This window comes from Camelus bactrianus, chromosome 6, assembly GCF_048773025.1.
Source record: "Camelus bactrianus isolate YW-2024 breed Bactrian camel chromosome 6, ASM4877302v1, whole genome shotgun sequence".
NCBI lineage: Eukaryota > Metazoa > Chordata > Mammalia > Artiodactyla > Camelidae > Camelus > Camelus bactrianus.
Window position 1 is genome coordinate 85813116 of NC_133544.1, and position 19118 is coordinate 85832233.

Below are 19118 nucleotides of genomic sequence, written 5' to 3' on the forward strand. Positions count from 1 at the left end.
CAAATATCCATCAACAGGATAAACAATTTGTGATATACCCATATATTGGGACTATTTAGAGCAGTTTTATCAAGAGATAAATCTCAAAAATATAAGACTGAGTGAAAAAACAAGCTGCAAGTAAGCCTAATAATTTGTAAACATATAAAATAATGCTATATATTTATAGCCACATACCTATGTTGCAAACGTATACAAACGTAGATGAGAATCCTAGGCACCAAGTCAGGATGGAGTTGCCTCTGAAGAGGAGAAAACAAAATGAGAACAGGTACACAGGTACACAATTATTCTATTTCTTAACAAAAATAGGAAACATATACAGCAAAATATTAGGATCTGATGGATCTGGGTAGCAAGGTGTTATTCACAAATATTCATTATATTGTGTTTGAAACTATTAAAAAATTTTAATGAGCATCCAAATTTTAAAAATATATAAAAACATATAAACTACTATATAAAATACATAAACATCATTTTCAGGTAATTCATAAAGAGAGAAAATAGCCAATAAAAACGGAGGTGATGATAAATTCAACTTTAACTCACTAGTAAAAAAAAAATTAAAATATACACATACCATTTTGGCTTATCAATTGAGCATCAAATTTTAGAAATGTTAATAGTTAATATTAACAAGAAGGAAGATAGGGTGGGAGGGTGAGCACACACATTCACTGTTGATGAGGACTTAAAATGATACGTTTACTTAACATAGCAGTATACGTGAAAAGGCAAAAAACGTTATGTACATATATTTATAACCTTTGCCTCAGCAATTCCACTTTAAGAAACTTAAGCAAAGGAAGTGATCAGAAATGGGGATCAAGATTTATGCTCAAGTATGTTTATACCAGCATTGTTAATAATAGCAGTATCTTAGACACATGAGAGATAATAAAAAACAATAGAGGATTAAGCCAACAACGCTACATCTATAGAATGCAATATGTCACAGCTGTTTCAAACAATATTTTAAAAGAGAATCTATTGCCACTGAAATATGTCATTAATATGTTGCTAAGACAAGCTATTAAAAAGTTTGTACAGTATGTTTACAGTTGCTTTTTAAAAAATAAACACATAAACAGGAAAATAGTTTGGAGGAATCCGTATGGGAACGTCAGCAGTGCTTATCTCTGCATGGTGGAGTTATGGATCCTCTTTGCAATGTTCTTATTTTTCAATAATACACATTTATTGATTTTATAATAGAAAAAGTTATTAAAAATAAAGCATTTACCAAAGTAAGCTTTGGTTGATTAAAGATTTGACTATAAAATCTTATGGAAGAACTTGCAGAAAATTGGAAAAAAAGTGTTGATCACCGCTCTGGGGGAATTTTAACTTTCTCAGCTTTGAGGCTATTTAAATGATTGCACCATAAAAAAACAAACAAACAAACAAACAAAAAACACTACTAAAGATTTTTTTAAAGAGGGGAAATATTTCTATCAAACATTACAAAGAATTAAAATATATCAAAAATAGCTAATTCAAATATGTTAAATAAAAGTCAAGATTCCAAAAGATACATAGGTAAAAGACAGGACCATTCCCATAAGTGAAAAACAGGAGACAAACAGTGGGGAAATGTTCATTCTCACTAGAAATCAAAGAAATGTAAATGAAAGCAGTCTGAAGATGACAATTTACATATTCAAAAAGAACCCCCCCCAAAAAAATTGAATGCTAATATCCAATGATGGTGAAGTTGCCCAGAAATTGACTCATACATTTATTTATAGCTGTATGGTTCCCACCCTTTAGCCAGAAATGTTACCACTAAGAATTTATTCTTAAGAAATTGTTTGGCAAAAGCAGAAAGGTCCCTCTGCATCCTCCTGACTTCTAAATGTTGCAACTCTCAGGGCTCATTCCTTTGACATCTTCTCTTTTCTGTCCGCTCACACTGTTTGGAGGATCTCATCCGTATACCCAGAGCTCTCTCCTTGTGGGTCTTCAGGGAGAAAACAGACCCAAGCAGAGATTTCTCTGGGGATTGGAGGATTTTGAAGGCAGTTCTAGGGCTCTGAACTCAGTCAAAGGTGGGGGCAGTGAAGACAGGAGGGGGCAGTGAAGACAGGAGGGGCCAGCAAAAAGGATCAAAGAGATGCCTAAAATAAGCTTCACTGTAAAATTCCTTACATTGTTTATAATTGAACATCCCAGGCTTTATCTGCCAGGGAGTAAGGGTGAGGTCCTCAGGAATTTCCTCACTGCAGTAGCCCTCAGGCCACCAGATCTCAGCTGTCCTTGACCCCAACCTCCCAAGCCTGCAGGAATGATTTTTCCTAGGTAGCCTGTACACATACTGGCTTCCTTGCCGAAGTCCATGCAGGGGAGCAAAATTTGCCACCCCAAAATGTCTCTTGGGTATGCAGATTATTTCGAGCTGAAAACAAAGCCCAAAAGACTCAGGAAGAAATTTTGATCCCCCATAACTGCCTAAAAGAATTTATATAGAGGGCCAGTTTCCAGAACAGTGCTGTCACCAGAGATCTCTGCAAAGAACATGGGCTAATTGTGATGGGCCTGGAGATCAGAGTCTACTCTGTGTCCCACTGTCTCTGTGTGGCCCAGTAAACCTTTGTTTACCAAACACTTGCTTTTCCATCTGTCTCATGTCAATTTATTTCTTAGACCAGCCAGAAGAACCTCAGAGGATAGAGGAAAGTTTCTTCCTCCCCAACACTCATAACCACTTAAGGTGGGCACCTCAGCACTCCTTCTGCGCTTCTAGGAGAGTCCCGACCTGCTAGGAGCCACACCTTTCCCTCTGCTGGTGGCTGATGGCCACCCCGGGACCCTGTGATGATGAGGGATGTCCTGCTCTGAGGTCAGGAAGCAAAATGGCTTGGGTCCCCAAATCACCTAACATCTTTATGTCCCACAAATACACTCACCCCCTTGATACCCCAGCCTGGAGTCTCTAATTCACATGGGTCCTTTTATTGCTTAAGGATGTTTGGCCATTTACCATCCTTATCCTTCATTCTCATGACCTTGTGAGGTCAGAATCACAGGTTTCACTATCCCCACTGTAGAAACATCACAACTTACCCAAGGCAGAAGTGGACTCAAACCCAGATCTTCTACCCTCAAATCCACGTCACTTTCCATGGCACCAAGTGTGGCCCAAAGTGGCTACTGCAACATGTACTAACTAACAGTCTACCATTTCCTTCCTCATTTATACATTGCATGTGAAAAATGGACAAGGGAAGTTACTTTTCTACCAAGAGTTAAAACAAGCAGTTTTGCTCCAGAGATGGTATGATAGCAAAAAGAAAGAGTCCCTAGAGGCAAGAAACCCTGTGTAAATCTGACTGTGTTCTCCCAGCCCCAAGATCCCAATTACACACCGGCTGACCTCTGAGATCTAATCGTCGCCATTTCCTAAGGCATGGAAAGCATGGTTCGCTCTCCAGAGTACCCCCTACCCCAACCCAGCTCAGCCTGACAGTCAGATTAGGTGATAGGAGTGGAATTGTGGAGTGAAAAATGGCACTTTCCACAGTATCACTCCAGTGGCCATAAATTTAAAGGAAGCCTAGACGCAGCAAGATTTCCCTTCTCCTTTCCCTGAACTTTGCCTAGAGGTAACCCTCCTTCCCCAGCCCGGCTCATGCAGAGCCAGCGCTTGCTCCAGTGCCTTCTCCCCTGCAACACGCAGGCTGCTAAGGAAAGGGGAGGGCGCCTCACCTGAACAATCTGGCACTTCCTCAAGGCGTGAGAACTGAAAGCGGGGCCCCGACACGGGTCTCCCTTCCCGGGGCCGCTCGAGAGAATGAGACTGAGTTTGGCTCAGAAGCCAAGGAAACCTTTCTTCTTTGGTTAGAGAAATGGAGACCTGCGAGTTCACAGTCTAGAGTCCACGCTCCCCCGGCAGGCCCGCAGCGGGGCCGCCTCACAGGGCTGGCGACCGCGAGGAGGGGCGCGGGTCTCACGGCGCAGGCGCAGGTGCGAGCCCCCCCCCCCTCCCCGCGCCAGACCGCAGCGCCCCGCGCAGCGTCTGCACACGGCCCGCGTGCCAGCTTGAACTGCGGCGTCGTGCGCGGGGCTTCTGCACGAGGCTCGCGAGCCCAGGTGACAGGTGCAGCAGTTTCACATCAGGAACTGCGTGTGAGGCCTCTGCACGAGGCACCCTATGAGGAAGTGAAACTAGTCTAAGTACAATGGAAAAGAAAAAAAAAGATTAGATTTCATTTTATTACTCAGATTCTATTTTTACTTCATGGGAATTGTTAATGGGCTTTTGGTGACAACAGGGTCAAATCCATGCAGGTATCTTGACCTGGAAACATCCAGGAATTCCTTTTTGTAGTTCAAGAGATCCTCTCTCCACCCTACCCAAAGGGAAAGAAATAAACTTCCCAAAGGTAGGTTTGCACCAACTACTCTGGAAAGAGCTGTTTGGTCAATTTTCTCTGGTGCCTGGTACACACTGGCCCCCAGGGCACAGACTCTCGGCCCTTGGACATGACCCCTGGGGTCTGAGGACTCAGACCAGGGATAGACTCACCAGTGAGTTCCTAGTCCTGACTCCTGAGAGTCACCTCTCCAGGCGGTGGGTCCTGTCCCCAGCTCTCCTGGAAGGACCCCCTCTCTGAGGGCCTTTCTCATATTAGAGTCCATTTTCTCTGCCACTGACCTGAGAAAAGGAGCCACATTTTTTCAGTTTAAATTCAGGGTGATGGGAATCACTCAAAAAACAAGATAGCAAAAAAATTTTTTTTTGGAGAGTGCTTTTAAAAATTATTTTATTTAATTTATTTTTTAACAGCAGTACTGGGGATTGAACCCAGGACTTCATGCATGCTAACCATGTGCTCTACCACTGAGCTATACCCTCCCCCTGGAGAGTGGGCTTTTTATTTTTTAATACAAAGGAATGCATAACAACTTATACAGTTTCTTTCAAAATCAAGACCAGAAAGGATAGACCCTCTCTACACTTTTTCTTAAAAACACTATAAATAGTTCCATTCTTTGTTATAAATAGTCAGTTAAATGAGCAGAAAAAGAGAAAGGGAAGGAACATGTAAGGGTAGGAGAAATAAAAAGCTCGATGAAAGACTATAATCAATACAAATAAGAAGAGCCAACAGGTATTGTTCTGGGCACTGTGCTAAGCACCGTTCATGGATTATTCTCATTTATTCTTCCCCTAAACCCTATGAAGTAAAAAAAAAGTACTGTCCCTATTTTAGAGTGGAGAAACTGAGGTACAAAGATTTTAAATAATTATCCTGCTAATGGCGCTAAAAAATGGAGAAGCCAGCAAGGAAATCCAGTCCTCTGTCACAAAGCCCTCACTCAAGAGACAAATACCAAAAGAGACAGCCTTTCCTTGGAAGGAACCTTAACCTGTTATCTTAAAGTTCTGCAGCTGAATACTTCCTTTATCACTTCTTAACAATAGGAATGACATGGAAATTTTGTGCTTCAATAGAAAACCACGCACTCCCCACAAACCACACAACCTTCCTGGGTTAACTGATTCTAGCGTCCACTGCCCTTGAGGCATTTTACAACTGTGTGCATTGTAGATAACTAACAGCAACGTGAAAGGCAGCCTCTGTGCTTTCCTGTACAAGTTCCAGCCACTTCCCTGCCATTTGCCCATTCATTTCAACATCGCTTTATCCACATAAGTTTGTGGGGTTTTTTTCTTCTCCTTTGAATTGGTTATAACATCCTTACCAGCTTCCTCATTAGTGAATTAAACAAAATACTTACCATAGATTCAGTTTTATATCTGAATGAGAGTTATGGTTTTACTTTTTGAAAAAAATATTATGTCTTAACAGAACTATCAAAGCATGTCAAAGCACCTCATTGTTGCCTTCTGCAGGACCCTTCGGCGTGACCTAACCCAAATGGTTTTAAGAGTAACTGGATGACTGTTGCTGGTCTGTAAATCAGGTCTTTTGTAGCACAGTCTTGCCCTAACAATTTCCTGCCAAACACTCTGTTCTGTCCATGCCAAAGATTCATGGGTGAAGACTCCTGTCCCCTCATCTTGGCTGGTCTTTTTCACTGTTGATTGGAGAAAGTTAATCTATGTATAAATTATGTAATTCCATCCCACCATAGTGTCTCCATTACGTCTATGTTCTGCTGTGTTTCATGGGCTGTTTCAGGCTACCTCCAGTAAACAGCTGAGAAAGGCTCTAGAACATTTGTTTTTAAAGTAATAACAATAAACACCTGGTCTACACCTTCATCAGCAGTTCCGGAGCACAACACAACTCCATTTTTTTTTAACCTTAGATCCATTCTCGTGGCCAATTCCTACCGCACTTGGCAGGACTAATTTTTGTTGTGTGTGCTTTGAATTCAGACAAACATGGTTCAGATTTCATTCCACCACTTACTGGAGTGTGGATTTGAATGACTCAGTAACCTCTCTGAGCTTCGGTTTCCCTCTGTGCATAAAGGAAATAATCATACATGCATCATCATGGGATTGTTCCCGAGGCTTCAGTGAGATCTATGGGAGTTGGCCCCTGAACTGTTAACCCCTGACTTCTGGGCCTACCTAGGACTCGATGACTAACCATGACAACAAGATACCCTGTGAAAAATAATGAGTCACTAGCAGCACTCGAAGCAGATCACTGGGAACTGATTTCTTTAGCCAAGGACTTCACTGGCTAACCTCAGAAGGCTTTTAGGAGATGACTGGGTGTTTTGGAGCAAGCACCAACTGCTGCAGGGAGGCTTGGGCCGCTTCGATCTGAGCGATGCCCTAGTCCTGCCTGATAGCGAGAATGAGGACTGTGCCCCTGGCTGCCCCATAGTTGGAAGCACTGGGATCCAGAGAAAGAGAGCTGCTGTGCCAATGGCCTGCCTTCCCCAGCTGTGCCCTTGGTTTGCTGCAATGAGCCAATTCAGTTCATATCTTGGTTGGTCTCCCCGAGGAGCTGAGCATGATCACCTCTCAATAAGCCCAGGCAGCACCTGAAGCAGCTGGAGGATGTAGGCACAGAGTCCATTCTATGCCCACCCTCTTTCCCACAGAGGGGAAAGTCCTTGTCAGACTTTAAGGAGGCAGCAATGGTCTTTATCTGGCTATTCAAAACCAAGTTAAATCTTTACCTCCCTTTGCTTTACAAGCATAATGCAAACAGAGACAAACGGTTTTCCATTCTACTGGAACTATTAACATCATAAAATGCATTGTTGGTTCCAGAGTATCCAGTCACCAAAAAAAGACAGCTCTGGTTTTTGTGTTTTGTTTGTTTGTTTCACTGTTCCACAAAACAGCAGCTGAAATTCTGATAGGGAGAAAAAATGGGCCAGCATAGAGCTGAAAACAGAATTAAGTGTAGAAGGAGACCTCAGTTCTTTGTTCCCTAGCTCTTCACTTCAGATTTTGGGAGTGAGTGAGTATCAGTTTAGAGGGACCTTGAAGTCCTCAGATCCAGTCTACAGAGATTACATAGCCTTACACAAGGAATCTCAGAGTCTCAGTTTTCTCACCTGTAAAATGGAAGAAGTAATTTTTATTTCATTTGTTACAAAAACCAAATGACTCTGAATGTGCCAATAGTTGTTACAAACACATTCCATATAATAACCATTTCACCCTCACACTTCTGTTTACAGATGAGAAAACCCGCACAAAGAGAAGTTACATTATTTGCAGGAGGTCACACAACTAGTCAGAGGCAGAGCCCATGCCGAGGTCACTCTGCAAAGGTTAGTCAATGCAGGCATGATGATCTTGGACGAATACATATCTGCTTGAAATGCTTGAAACACTTCATTCTTTCACAGTTTTAACGTCATCCACAATCTTGTTTTCACCTTTCATGTGTTTACTTGTCTTCAAAAAAAAATAAAAAGTAACAGATAAGGAAAAGGTTAGGCCTCAGGCCAACCCCCTTTCCAGTAAGGCCATGTTCCAAGCCAATTCAAAGAAGTGTCCGGACTTGTTTTTACTGTAATCCCACATGGTACAAGAATGTCCACACAGATCGATCTGTGACCCAATAAAAGATTGTTCATTTTTCTGGTAGCAGCCTGGCTCCAATCAGGTGTAGGAGAGGAGAGTTATGTTCCAAGGACTTGACCCTGCACACTTCACAGATTTCTTGTAGAGAGTGGAGTGGGGTTGAGGTGTAGGAAAGAAAGCTCAGTGCAGTCCTGAGAAAAGCCAGAGATTAAGTGGTTAAGAAATCACACCCTGGACTCAGGTGGCCCTGATTTCCCCTACCTCAGGTTTTTCCTGGTAAAATACAGTTTTTCCCTAGTTCTTCATCTCTTAAATCCCAACTGTAAAATGAGAGACATAATAGCAGCAATCGAAAACTTACTGTTTCCACTGCCCTTTCCTTGGAACTCCACCAAGAGCCTGCCATTCTCAGCTATCCCCGGTGTCTGATGAGGAAAGCAAGAAAAGCTGATTTGAGAATATAAAACCCTGTTTCTCTCACCACAAAATGTCACCTTGATCTCCTGGCTTCTCCCTTCTGGGACTTGCTCTCTTTATCTCTATAAAATATTTTTTCTCCTGATTAACTTTCTTATCACCATTACACTAAAAGAAAAGGTTACATCCAGGTCATCAAAGCCCAGCCTCTTGAAATCTCTATTTCTTCAAGAAGCTTTCAAATTAAAAGAGAGCATGAACTGGGCAATTCTTAGGGATCTGGTTATAAGACCTTTAAGTTTTGTTTTTTCTAGTGGAGGTACTGGGGATTTGAACCCAGGATCTCACGTGTACTAAGCATGCACTCTATCACTGAGCAATACCCCCCCCCAACCGCTGAGACCATTATAATTTTGGATTGAGGATTGCAGACAAGAGCGAGCCCTGGGCTCTACCACTGTGGGCAACGTGGATAACTTAGCTGGAGGCGCCAAGGGTCATGTTCATGGGAAGTGAAGGGTCCTGCAGTAGCTGCTGAGCTTTCTGGAGTGTGGAGATGACTCGATCCCACTAATGGATCTGCTGACTGCTCCAGTGCTTTGATGAGATCCCCTGACCCCAGTCAAGTCCCTGAGGCTCAGGGGCCACCGTGTCCCTCTACAGCAGTCTTTACCCATTTTTTTAATTATGTTGAGACATGTTCCCTCTATACCCACTTCGGTGAGAGTTTTTATCGTAAATGGGTGTTGAATTTTATCAAATGCTTTTTCTGCATCTATTGAGATGATCATGTGGTTTTTGTCCTTTCTCTTGTTGATGTGATGTATCACATTGATTGATTTGCGTATGTTGAACCACCCTTGTGTCCCTGGGATGAACCCCACTTGGTCATGATGTTAATCTTTTTTATGTGCTGTTGGATTCTATTTGCTAATATTTTGGTGAGGATTTTTGCATCTATGCTCATCAGTGATATTGGTCTGTAATTTCACCCATTTTTAGTGAAGCACCTTTATCAGTTTGAAAAAATTTTTGAATTCTCCCCCAAAATATATGGGTATATTTATCTGCTTATAAGTTATATAGCATTAATATATTACATAGTACTATATACAAATGTTATAGTGTAAGTATATTATAAACATTATATATACATAAACAAAATTTTCTAAGGTGGTGTCAGTCTGTTTGGGCTGCTATAAGAGCATAGCATAGACTGGGTGGCTTATAAAATGTATCTCGCACAGTTCTGGGGGCTGGAAGTCCAAGATCAAGGCACCTGCAGAGTTGGTGTCTGACGAGGAACTCAGAGATGGCCATATTCTCATTGTAACCTCACAGGGAGGAAGGGGCGAGGGATCTGTTTGGGGTTCCTTTCATATGGGCACTAGTCCCATTCATGGGCTCTGGCCTCGTGACCTAATCACCTCCCAAAGGCTCCACCTCCATCTACCATCGCCTTGGGGGCTAGGTTTCAACCTATGAATTTTGGGGGGACACAAACATTCAGCCTCTAGCAGGTAGTGTAAGAGAAATCTGAAAGACCTATCATTTTCCTCTTGTGCCCCAACAGATCATTCAAGCGTCACCCTGAGGCAATGGTTCTCAAAACTGTGGGTGACCAGGAATAATCCGGAGGACTTGTTTAAAATGCAGGTTGTCTGGGCCCCAGCCCTAGAAGTGCCCATTCACTGTTCTTGGGACGGGCCTGTGGCTCCCCTCTTCCTGAGCTCGAGGACTGACTCTGATTCCAACCCTCAGTCAGATTTGGGAACCACTGATCCAGACCATTCTGTTTTCCTAACCTTTTCATTTTTGGCTAAAATTTTATCACTGTGGTCTTGCTGTTTATCTACCTCCTGGACACTCTCTTGACCCCCTACATGAATTAAATGCTATAAAAATAATAAGAATAGTTGCCATTTATCATCTCCTGCTTGCCACGATTGCTATGGGCTTTACCCCTTCACCTCACCTCCTTTAACCTGATCAGGTAAATACACCTAGTCCCACTACACAGACAAAAATTCTAGAGCTCAGATCACTAATGTCCTACTCTAGGTCACCCAGTCAGTAAGTGATAGGCCAGGGACCTTAACCTAGATCTTTCTAACTCCAGAGCCTGGACTCTTGACTACTAAGCATATTGCCTACAAAATAAATCACTATAATTTATTGAAATTCTACTCTGAACAAAGCACTTGGCTGGGCACTTCACGTACAAATTTCCAACACTCATGACAGACCCATGCTTGCAGAGGTGTGAATCTCAGTCCACAGATTCTGATGTGGAAGAAATATCATTATTTTCTATAACCCATCTGAATTATGACTCCAAACTCCTATTTTTCAAGCCCTCCTGGATTCCTTCACCCTACTCCCCCTGCCAGTTTGAGACCAGACACAATACCCAGGCCTGGGGTTAGGGGTGAGCAGCTGGTCCTCTGCCATTAGTCCACATAGGGGACCACTGACTGAGGGGCTGGTCCTCCCCATCTACATGACCTGTCGGCACCAGAGACTCCCTGTTGCCCCCACCCGATGCCAGGCACAGGGGCATCTTTTGCCCCACTGCTGACACACTCACAGACGTTTCCTCTTTGGCTTCTTACTACCTCTGGAAGCAAGGAACCGTCCCCCTCTGTCCCATAGACAAATGTCCCCCTCCCCTACCCACTTGCAAAGCCCAGCAGACTCTCCTTCTAGTGATGGGGAGGTAAGGGTACTCCTCCCTTCACATCCCTTTAAAACATGTTTAGCTTTTTGCTTCTCTTTGTTGGTTGGAATTCACTTACCCTAGGTCCTAAGGTTGAGAAGACAAAGATTTAGCCTTCTCTCTACTTTACCCTTTGTAAGAGGGAGGGAGAGTGTGCAGCAGAGGTTGGGAGAAGTATATTAAGTTGACACCTCAAAATACTATCTCCAGCTCATGGTATCTTATTTTACAGGTGAGGAGATGGAATTCATTAAGGTTAAATAAAATTTTGCAGCTAGCTGATAGTAAACCCCGGATCCCGGAGGCACTCGGATTCACTGGTATCTTGGTGAGTTAATCTGCAGGCTGAGATGGGGGCACAGTTGGTTCCCGGCAGTACCCAGAGGACAAAAGATGAGGTGGACCCAGGGGAGAGGAGCCCAAAGTGCATAGTCAGCTGGTTTTAGGTTCCAACTTTCTGGGAAATAAGAAGTGGAAACTTTAGTTCCTGCTTAACCGTGCAAAGTAGGATGGAGCCAGCCAAGGAGCCAGGGCAGAAGCCTCTGCTCAGAAATGATGCATCTGACCAGATGGTCCCCATGGTGCAGTCTTCTGGAAGGAGGTGCAGCCACAGGACAGCACAGTGTTAAGGTTTGCCCTAGGGTCAGCCTGTCCAAACTGCTGGTGGCTTCAGATGGTCTTGTCAGTCACTTTCATACAGGCAATGGTCACCACGTTACCCAATTGCCTACCCAATATTTCCACTTGGATGTCTAAGAGGCATCTCAGACTCCACGTGGCCAAATCTGAATTCCTCATCTTCCCACTCACCAAACCTGCTCCACTCACAGCCTTTCCCACCTCAGCTGATATCAACAGCACTGTCCCTCTTGCTCAAGCCAAAATCCTTGAAGTCATCTTCTACCCCTCTCTTTCTCCACATCCCAGGATTCAGAAAATCCTGTTGCAACTACCTTCAAAACATATCAGCACCCATCCACCACTCCCCAGTTCTACTCTTACCATGCTGAACCAAGCCACCAATAGCAATAGATCTCCCCCACGTGTACCCCTGCTCACTAATAATCTGTTCCTAGCCTTGCAAACTAGAATGGTCCTCACAAATGTAATACAAAACCGTGTCACTCTTCTGCTCAGGCTGGTTCCCCGTATCTCATGTGAAAGCCCAAGTCCTTATGATGACGTCTCCCTAATCACTGACCTCCGTGCAATCTGTGGAACATATCAGGCATGCTTCTGTCTCAGGGCCTTTGCACTGGCTGCACTGGCTGTTCTGGCCGCCTAAAGCTCTCAAGATGTTCACAAGGGCAGCTCCCTCAAACGCTCGCTCAAAGTGCAACTTTCTAACAAGGCTCACCTTGACTATTCTATTTAAAATCACTACCTCCTCCAACCCCCTTAACTCAGTCATACTTTTCCTTTTTCCGTAGCTCTGATTGCATTCTACCAATCTACATCATCTCTTACTTATTATGTCTATTATCTGACACCTCCCATCCCCAATGGTACATAAGCTCCACAAGGACAGGAATCTTGGTCTGTTTTGTTCACTTGCATATCCCAAGTGCCTAGAACAGTGCCTGGCACATCGTAGGTATGCAAAAAACCAAAAATAAACAAACAAAAAAACTGAACAAATGAACAAAGTTTAAGTAAAATAGAGACCCAAAGAACACTATAAGAGCCATACACAGAAATATTTTCCCTGCCTGGTTCTGCTGCGTGTCCTTACTTCTCAGTCCTCTACACAGCTGGAGCATTAATTAACACGGAGGAGGAAACAGGATGTTTACTCCAGGGGCCCCCGGAAAAGGCATCCAGTTCTGCATCTTTGCTCCTCCATCAGCCCCTTCTTACACTAAGGTTAGAGGTTTTCTGCCACTTTCAGCTCTAGAAATATTGCCCACAACTCTCTGACCCCAGGCACCAGCAATTTTGCCCAATTCAACAGAAAACAGACCCTCTGGGCTCTCCTCATAGCAGAGTCTTTTTCTTTCTCTGGGCTTAGCCTGCAGTTTGAAACACCGCTGGCAAGAGCCTGCCTCCCCTTTGCAGTGCTGTCAGAGAGAGACTTAGGCAACCATGTGGGAGCCACCTACCCCTGACCTTTGACAGCATTTCCAAGCACAACACATTAACCTTAAATTGATTAATTTGGAACTATGACCTTGGCCCGAGAAGGTTAGAGTACATGACAAGATATTTTAGTTTCAAAATGTATCAGAATTGAAAACAAAAACAAACCCTTTGGTAAATCAACCTTTTTTTTTTTTTTTTTTTTTTTTTTGGTATGAGATATAGTCAGATTTGGGATTACAGGTAGCGAGGAAAGTGAACACTAGAAAACGTGTTTAGAAGGTTAATTATTAATGAGCAGTCTTCCCTAACAAAGTATCAATAGGCAATCTGGTCTCTTTAGCTTCAGAAATTAGCAAGAAGACCTCGGACCCTGGCTGAGACAGGAAACATGGAAAATCCCCTGTGTGTCTCTATTTTCTTGATTTTGTGCATCTTTATCCAGTCAAGTGTCCATGGACAAAGCCTGGAACTAGGTAAGAGCCTACCTTTTCTCCGGAGATGGGCATGGATTTTCTTTTTTAAATGTTTGTCACAACGAATGTAAGTGTTCTTGACTGTGTGGGACAGAGCTTGCTTTGTAGCATACCAGGTAGTTCTGTCGGTGGCACCCCAGGTCACAAGGGACCTGTAGCCGTTTGTAAGCAGGATTGAAATTGTAGGAAACCACTCTGGGAGTAGAAGTCTTCTCAAAGCGCTTGCAGCTAGCAATGAAGTCTCTCGCAAATCCAATTCAGAAATAGTCAGGCTGAGGTTTCTTTGGTGGAGAATACTCTGAAGGAGTTTCAGATCTTTCTGAGAGTTAATTTGGCGTCTAATTTGCAGTTGAGGGGCACAGCTTGCAATGAAATGCTCTGCCTTGCTGAGACTGTCTAACTGCTGGCTCTTTCAGAAGAGCCCTCTTTCCAGTCAGGCCTAAAGCAGAGCTATCACTGCACGTTTTCCAGACTTGGCCTTTTCTGCCAAAGTTTTACTCTGCGACTGAGGAATCCAATAGCAATCACGTCTGTTTGGTCTCTAAGTTCACAAACTAGACTGATGGCCAAAGAGATCCAAATGCTTGATCAGGTGGGTGGATTCCAGTTTCCTGGCTAAGCAGCGCGTTGAATTGATCAATGATGCATATGATGTGAACTGGACTGTTTGGTCAAATGACACTGGCGTTTGGGACATTGTTTTTGTGCTGGTTACTGATGAGGGGCTAGAAACTCTAAGGGAGAGGCTTAGATTTTTCTTTCCTCCAAGACTATGCCTGGAGGGACTTCCAAAAAGAATTAGGAGCTTACTACTCAAAGATGTACCTGAAAATTCCAAAACCTTTTTTTCTCCTTTAAGAAAAAGGACTGTTCTTTGTATTTCACTATTATTTTGTATCCTAGGCCAGTTGATAACTTACTAGCAGTATTTATTATCACCATCCACTGAGCATTCTGCATGTCAACCACAGTTCTAGTTACTTTCCATACATCTCACTCATAAAGCCATGTCCAAAAAAGATAATAATAACTTAGAGCCATGCAGGCAGAACTGCTGATGAACTTTATTCCCTGTGTTCGCAGGGATATTGCTGAAGAGGCTTTCCTGCCCTTTGGCCCAGAATGTTTTTGTTAATTTTTTAGTGAAGTATAACATATATCTAGAAAAGCGCTTACGTAGTAAGCACTCAATGAATTTCCACAATTTGAGCCAGCATCCCAGAAGCCTCCCTTGCATACCCTTGTGCCTTAATATAGATTATCTTGCTTTTTGTGGGGAGCTTTTCAGTGACGTAAACATACCGTATGTGCTCTTTTGTTTCTGGCTTCTTTCATTCAACATCACGTTGGTAAGGTCCACCCACGCGGCTGCACGTGGTGGGACTTGTTCATTCCAGTCCCTGCAGCCTTCCGCTGTGCGCATATACCTCCCTTGCCTCATCCGTTCTGCTGCTGACTGGTCCAGACTCTGTTTCAGTAGAGGCTTGGGAGCTGGAAGCCATTAGAGCCAAGGTGAAGATTGAAAAGCAGGACAGCCTTTCCCAGTTGCCAGGTATCGTCCAGATTTCCCTCAGCAAATCCCATGCTGGTCAGCTACTGCTTTCCCAGGATCTTAGTTTGTCCAAAAGCTGAGGGAAGCAGCCACAGTTAGTGGGCGGGTTCCTCGGGGATGAGGATCAGAGTCAGGGGGCCTCCTGCTCCCTTGAGAGCAGAATGTCTCGACAGAATTCCTTCTGCAGGGGGTGGACCAGATCAGTGTGCACGAGGCTGGTGCGACGTCTTCTTGGGCTGCTGCAGGGAAGCAAGCATTCCACAGTGGCGCCCCAGAAGTCTGAGTATCTATACCTCATAGGATAGTTTTACAAACCACACCCCCCCCCAGGGACATTTGGCAATGTCCAGAGACAGTTTTGGTTGTCACTACTGGGGACAGAGTGCTGTTGGCATGTAGTGGCAAGACACAAAGGATGCTGTTAAACATCCTACAATGGACAAGATACTCCCACAGCTATGAATTATTCAGGACAAAATGTCAACAGAGCCGAGGCTGAGAATGCTTGGTCTATACCAAGATCCAACTATCACCAGTCAGGGGCCAGGAAGGACTTCCTCCTCCACCACGGCCCTCCCAGCTTACTATTTTTTTTATTTATTATTAGTGACATTGCTAATGGACCCACTAATGTACTGTGCATCCAGTACATGCCGGACACGGCACAAACATTTCATCCCACCCTCTCCTGTGGTCAAGTCAGCCAGCAGCAAAGCGACTTCCCGTGGCTGTTCAGGGCAGAGCAGGGAGAGGCACCTAGAGCTTGGTCTGCCTTCCTGAGGCTACAGGCATCTCCCACCATTGTGCTCACGTCCAGTGGTTTGACAGCCAGAGATCCATTCCTAGAAATGCATTCTGCTTGCTTCCTCCCACAGGGGAGGTAGATTCAGGCAATGTCCGCCCATCAGCACCAAGGGAACAGGAGACGGTGAACCTCCTGAAACCCCCAGGACACAGAGCTACCATCACCCTCACCCCCAGACCTCACTGCCTGAGGTCCACGCTCACCTCACTGGTGTGGCCGGTGGCGAGGGGCAACGCTGCTTCAAATGCTGGCAACTGCTCCTAGACCCTGGCAGCCCTCACCTTCTAGTGGTACCCCCCCAGTGGTGTCCACCACCATTACCTACAGGTGCCTACCCCATCCCTCCAGTCCCAGCCACAGCTTCCAAATCCTGGGAGCAGCCAAAGCCCATCCGTTCCGTCACTCACTCATTTAACAAGTGTGCAAAGGCATCTGCCATGTCTAAGGCAGAGCGTTAGTACAGCAGTTCTCAAAGCTTCTGGTCCCGGGACACCATTACATTCTCAAAAATTATTTAAAATTTCAAACAGCTCTTTTTTATATCGAATACAGCTATGAGTATTTACCAGATTGGAGACTAAAACCGAGAACATTTTAAAATTTTGATGCTTTTAAAAACAACATACTCATCATGTTAACATGTATAACATGATATTATGAGAAATAACTTGTATTTTCTAAACAACAACAAAAAAGTGAGTCAGAAGAGGGACATTGGTTCACAAAGAAATTTTGCTAATTTCTTTAATGCCTGGCTTAGTGGAAGTGGCTAGATCTTCTCACCTGCTTCTGTGCTGACTCTGTTGTGACACGTTGCTTCATTTGAAGTGTGTGAAGAAAATCAGCCACACGTACAGGAAAAGGGAGGACATCCTCAGAGACCCACCTGGGCCCACACTCAGAGCTGCCGCATTTGTGCAGGAGATACACGGTGCAACTGTGGACTACACCAGCAGTCCCTGCCCCCAGCTAGCTTACTGTCACGTCACCGGTGGACGTGGGAGTGGGGAGGTGGGAGCTGCCCACCCTAAAAGCTGGCAATAAAGAGGTCATTGTCCATAGAGACTGTAAAACGATTAATACAACCTACTAAAAGCTGGTCTCTCTTTCATTATCACAATTCTACATAATGCTGGTGATAAAAAAAAAAATAAAACCCCCTCTCCGCAAAAATAGTTTTTTGGTCAAAGCTGTAAACAACTTCTGTGGTTACTGTTGAGTTTTTTTTAACATATATGTAAACTCCAAATGATCGCAGTTTTATTCTTTCTTTAATTAATGTTCTCCATCGACATCAATTTAGAGAACTCCCAGTTGTGCAGCTGGCCCCTAATATTAGTGGACTGTGGCACGTGCTCGTTGCAAATGTCTAATGGTTCAGAATCCTCCCAACTCACTTTGGTCATTTTATGTCTCCAAATCCCATAGTGCTTACTGCCTGTTTTTGCATTAACAGCAGATTCAAAATTTAAAATGATACCATAGTGATTGTAAAGACAAAGAAACAGAACCTGAGAACTTCAATTCTGTTATCCTATGTGACCACTTAAGAGTTTTTCATGTTTAAAAGTTAAAAACAGTCAAACAGATTTTACAGTGAACTGCGGGGTGTAATATTTTGTTTGGTAAGTCAAAATTTTGGTTCTTGCAGGAAATACTTCTAATGAACTTGAGTATCTTTAGAGTGGAAATGTATTCTTTTTCAAATTGTTCATTGCTTTAAAACTAAAGAACAAGTCAAGAAAATAGTGATTGTTACTTATTTTCACATGAATGTTACTGAAAATAACCCTGTCTTACAGAGCAGAGGGGTATTAAAACAACCTGTTCTAGGGTTTCAAATACATAAGGTATACCATGGAGTCTAATAAAGGAGGTAAGACATGAAAACTAGAACAATGGGTCAGAGGCCAGTCAGTCCAGCAGGGAGTGGGGTTACTATAGTAAGGTAAACAGCGGGTGCCTGGGGCTCACACTCGGGCGCCAGGCTGAGGGCAAGGAGACAAACTCTGTCATTCCGACCCTGGAGGATTCAGGGTGCGGCCAGGCTTCCCAAGAGAGGGTGCGATTCTGAGCATTGCCACAAGGTAGCGCAGTGATGTCTCAGCTGCTTCAGGGTTTCAGGAGAGGATTCGGGTTTGGGAGAACCCAAGTTTCCGGATGACTGAAAAACTCAGGGCTACTGGCAAACGTCCCTTTTTCTCTCTGTTTATGACTCTATTTCCTGAAACAGCCACAGTTTCAGTGTTTCTACCGTGGGATCTTTGGGGGAGGGATGGGAAGAAGTAAAGAGAAGGTGTACTGCTTGGAAGGGGAGGCCTCCTGTCTGTCCGCAGCATTTTCACCTCCACCTGCACAAGTTCACCTCCAGGGGCCTGGTGAAGTAAATTCTGGCACAGCACTGGACGGCGTATTGTGGCACCATTACAAACAGTTCTTATGGCGACGTAAAAACGGCAACATTGACCAGTGTTTTCATTCCAAGTCTAAGTGGGGCAAAAGCAGTGTGCCTAACTGTGTGTGTCTTGTGAGCACATGTGTGGTTGAGGGAAAAAGCACTAGAAGAAAATGTACCTACGTGTTCAGACTTCAGTTGAGTTTACATCTAAATTTTTGTCTCTTCTCAATGTTATGCAATGTAGTGTGTATACAGTATATTTACCTTAATGATTTGAATACTTTAAAAATTTACATCAAAATCATAAAACAAAGGGTTTTGACTAGTCAGACGTTCTCGAGCTTTAGGGCATATCAGAAACTTATTAAAACAAGATTTTATTAAATCTCCTTTATTTACAAAATAAACAAATTCTATTAAATTGATTAAATAAATAAATCTTATTAAAATAAGATTTCTGGGTCCCATCTGCAAGTTTCTAACTCAGTGGGCCAGGGTGGGTCCATGAATCTGCATTTCTGAAGTTCCCAAGTGCTGTGCTACAGGTATGGGGACGACAGCTTGAGAACCACAAGAAAAACAAAAAATAGCCAGTTAATGGTAAAACATTGACTTGACTTGAACCCAGGTCTCCGGACTTCCAAGCTTAAAGCTCTTCCCTCAGAAAAAATGCAAGCTTTCAGGACAAAGCTGGCTTTCATTTCTCAGTCCC

The 19118-nt window shown here is 43.7% G+C and overlaps 1 protein-coding gene and 2 long non-coding RNA genes across 11 annotated transcripts in view; 1 reads left to right on the forward strand and 2 right to left on the reverse strand.

The window, feature by feature from the left end:
• Window positions 1-4657, reverse strand: part of LOC123612644 (uncharacterized) — an 80198-nt gene extending 75541 nt beyond the window's left edge. For 5 of the 6 annotated variants that reach the window (XR_012507691.1, XR_012507693.1, XR_012507692.1 and 2 more), the window contains exons 1-2: window positions 3709-4093; window positions 178-242 (exon numbers count right to left, since the gene is read on the reverse strand). This is a non-coding gene — a long non-coding RNA (uncharacterized LOC123612644). Of the gene's footprint in view, window positions 1-177; window positions 243-3708; window positions 4094-4528 lie in introns of those variants that run through there. The other variant, XR_012507690.1, reaches the window with a different exon arrangement.
• Window positions 1-19118, forward strand: part of LIPC (lipase C, hepatic type) — a 151247-nt gene that overhangs the window by 4935 nt on the left and 127194 nt on the right. For 2 of the 4 annotated variants that reach the window (XM_074366199.1, XM_045506298.2), the window contains exons 2-4: window positions 7618-7710; window positions 11332-11427; window positions 13519-13651. In XM_074366199.1, coding sequence (XP_074222300.1) covers window positions 7618-7710; window positions 11332-11427; window positions 13519-13651 — 322 coding nt within the window. The remainder of the gene's footprint in view (window positions 1-7617; window positions 7711-11331; window positions 11428-13518; window positions 13652-19118) is intronic. The other 2 variants (XM_074366200.1, XM_074366201.1) reach the window with 2 other exon arrangements.
• On the reverse strand, window positions 7728-14761 carry LOC141577977 (uncharacterized). Its single transcript, XR_012507694.1, has 3 exons — window positions 13664-14761; window positions 8328-8391; window positions 7728-8157 (listed from the first exon to the last, which is right to left on the reverse strand). It is a non-coding gene; the product is annotated as an uncharacterized LOC141577977 (long non-coding RNA).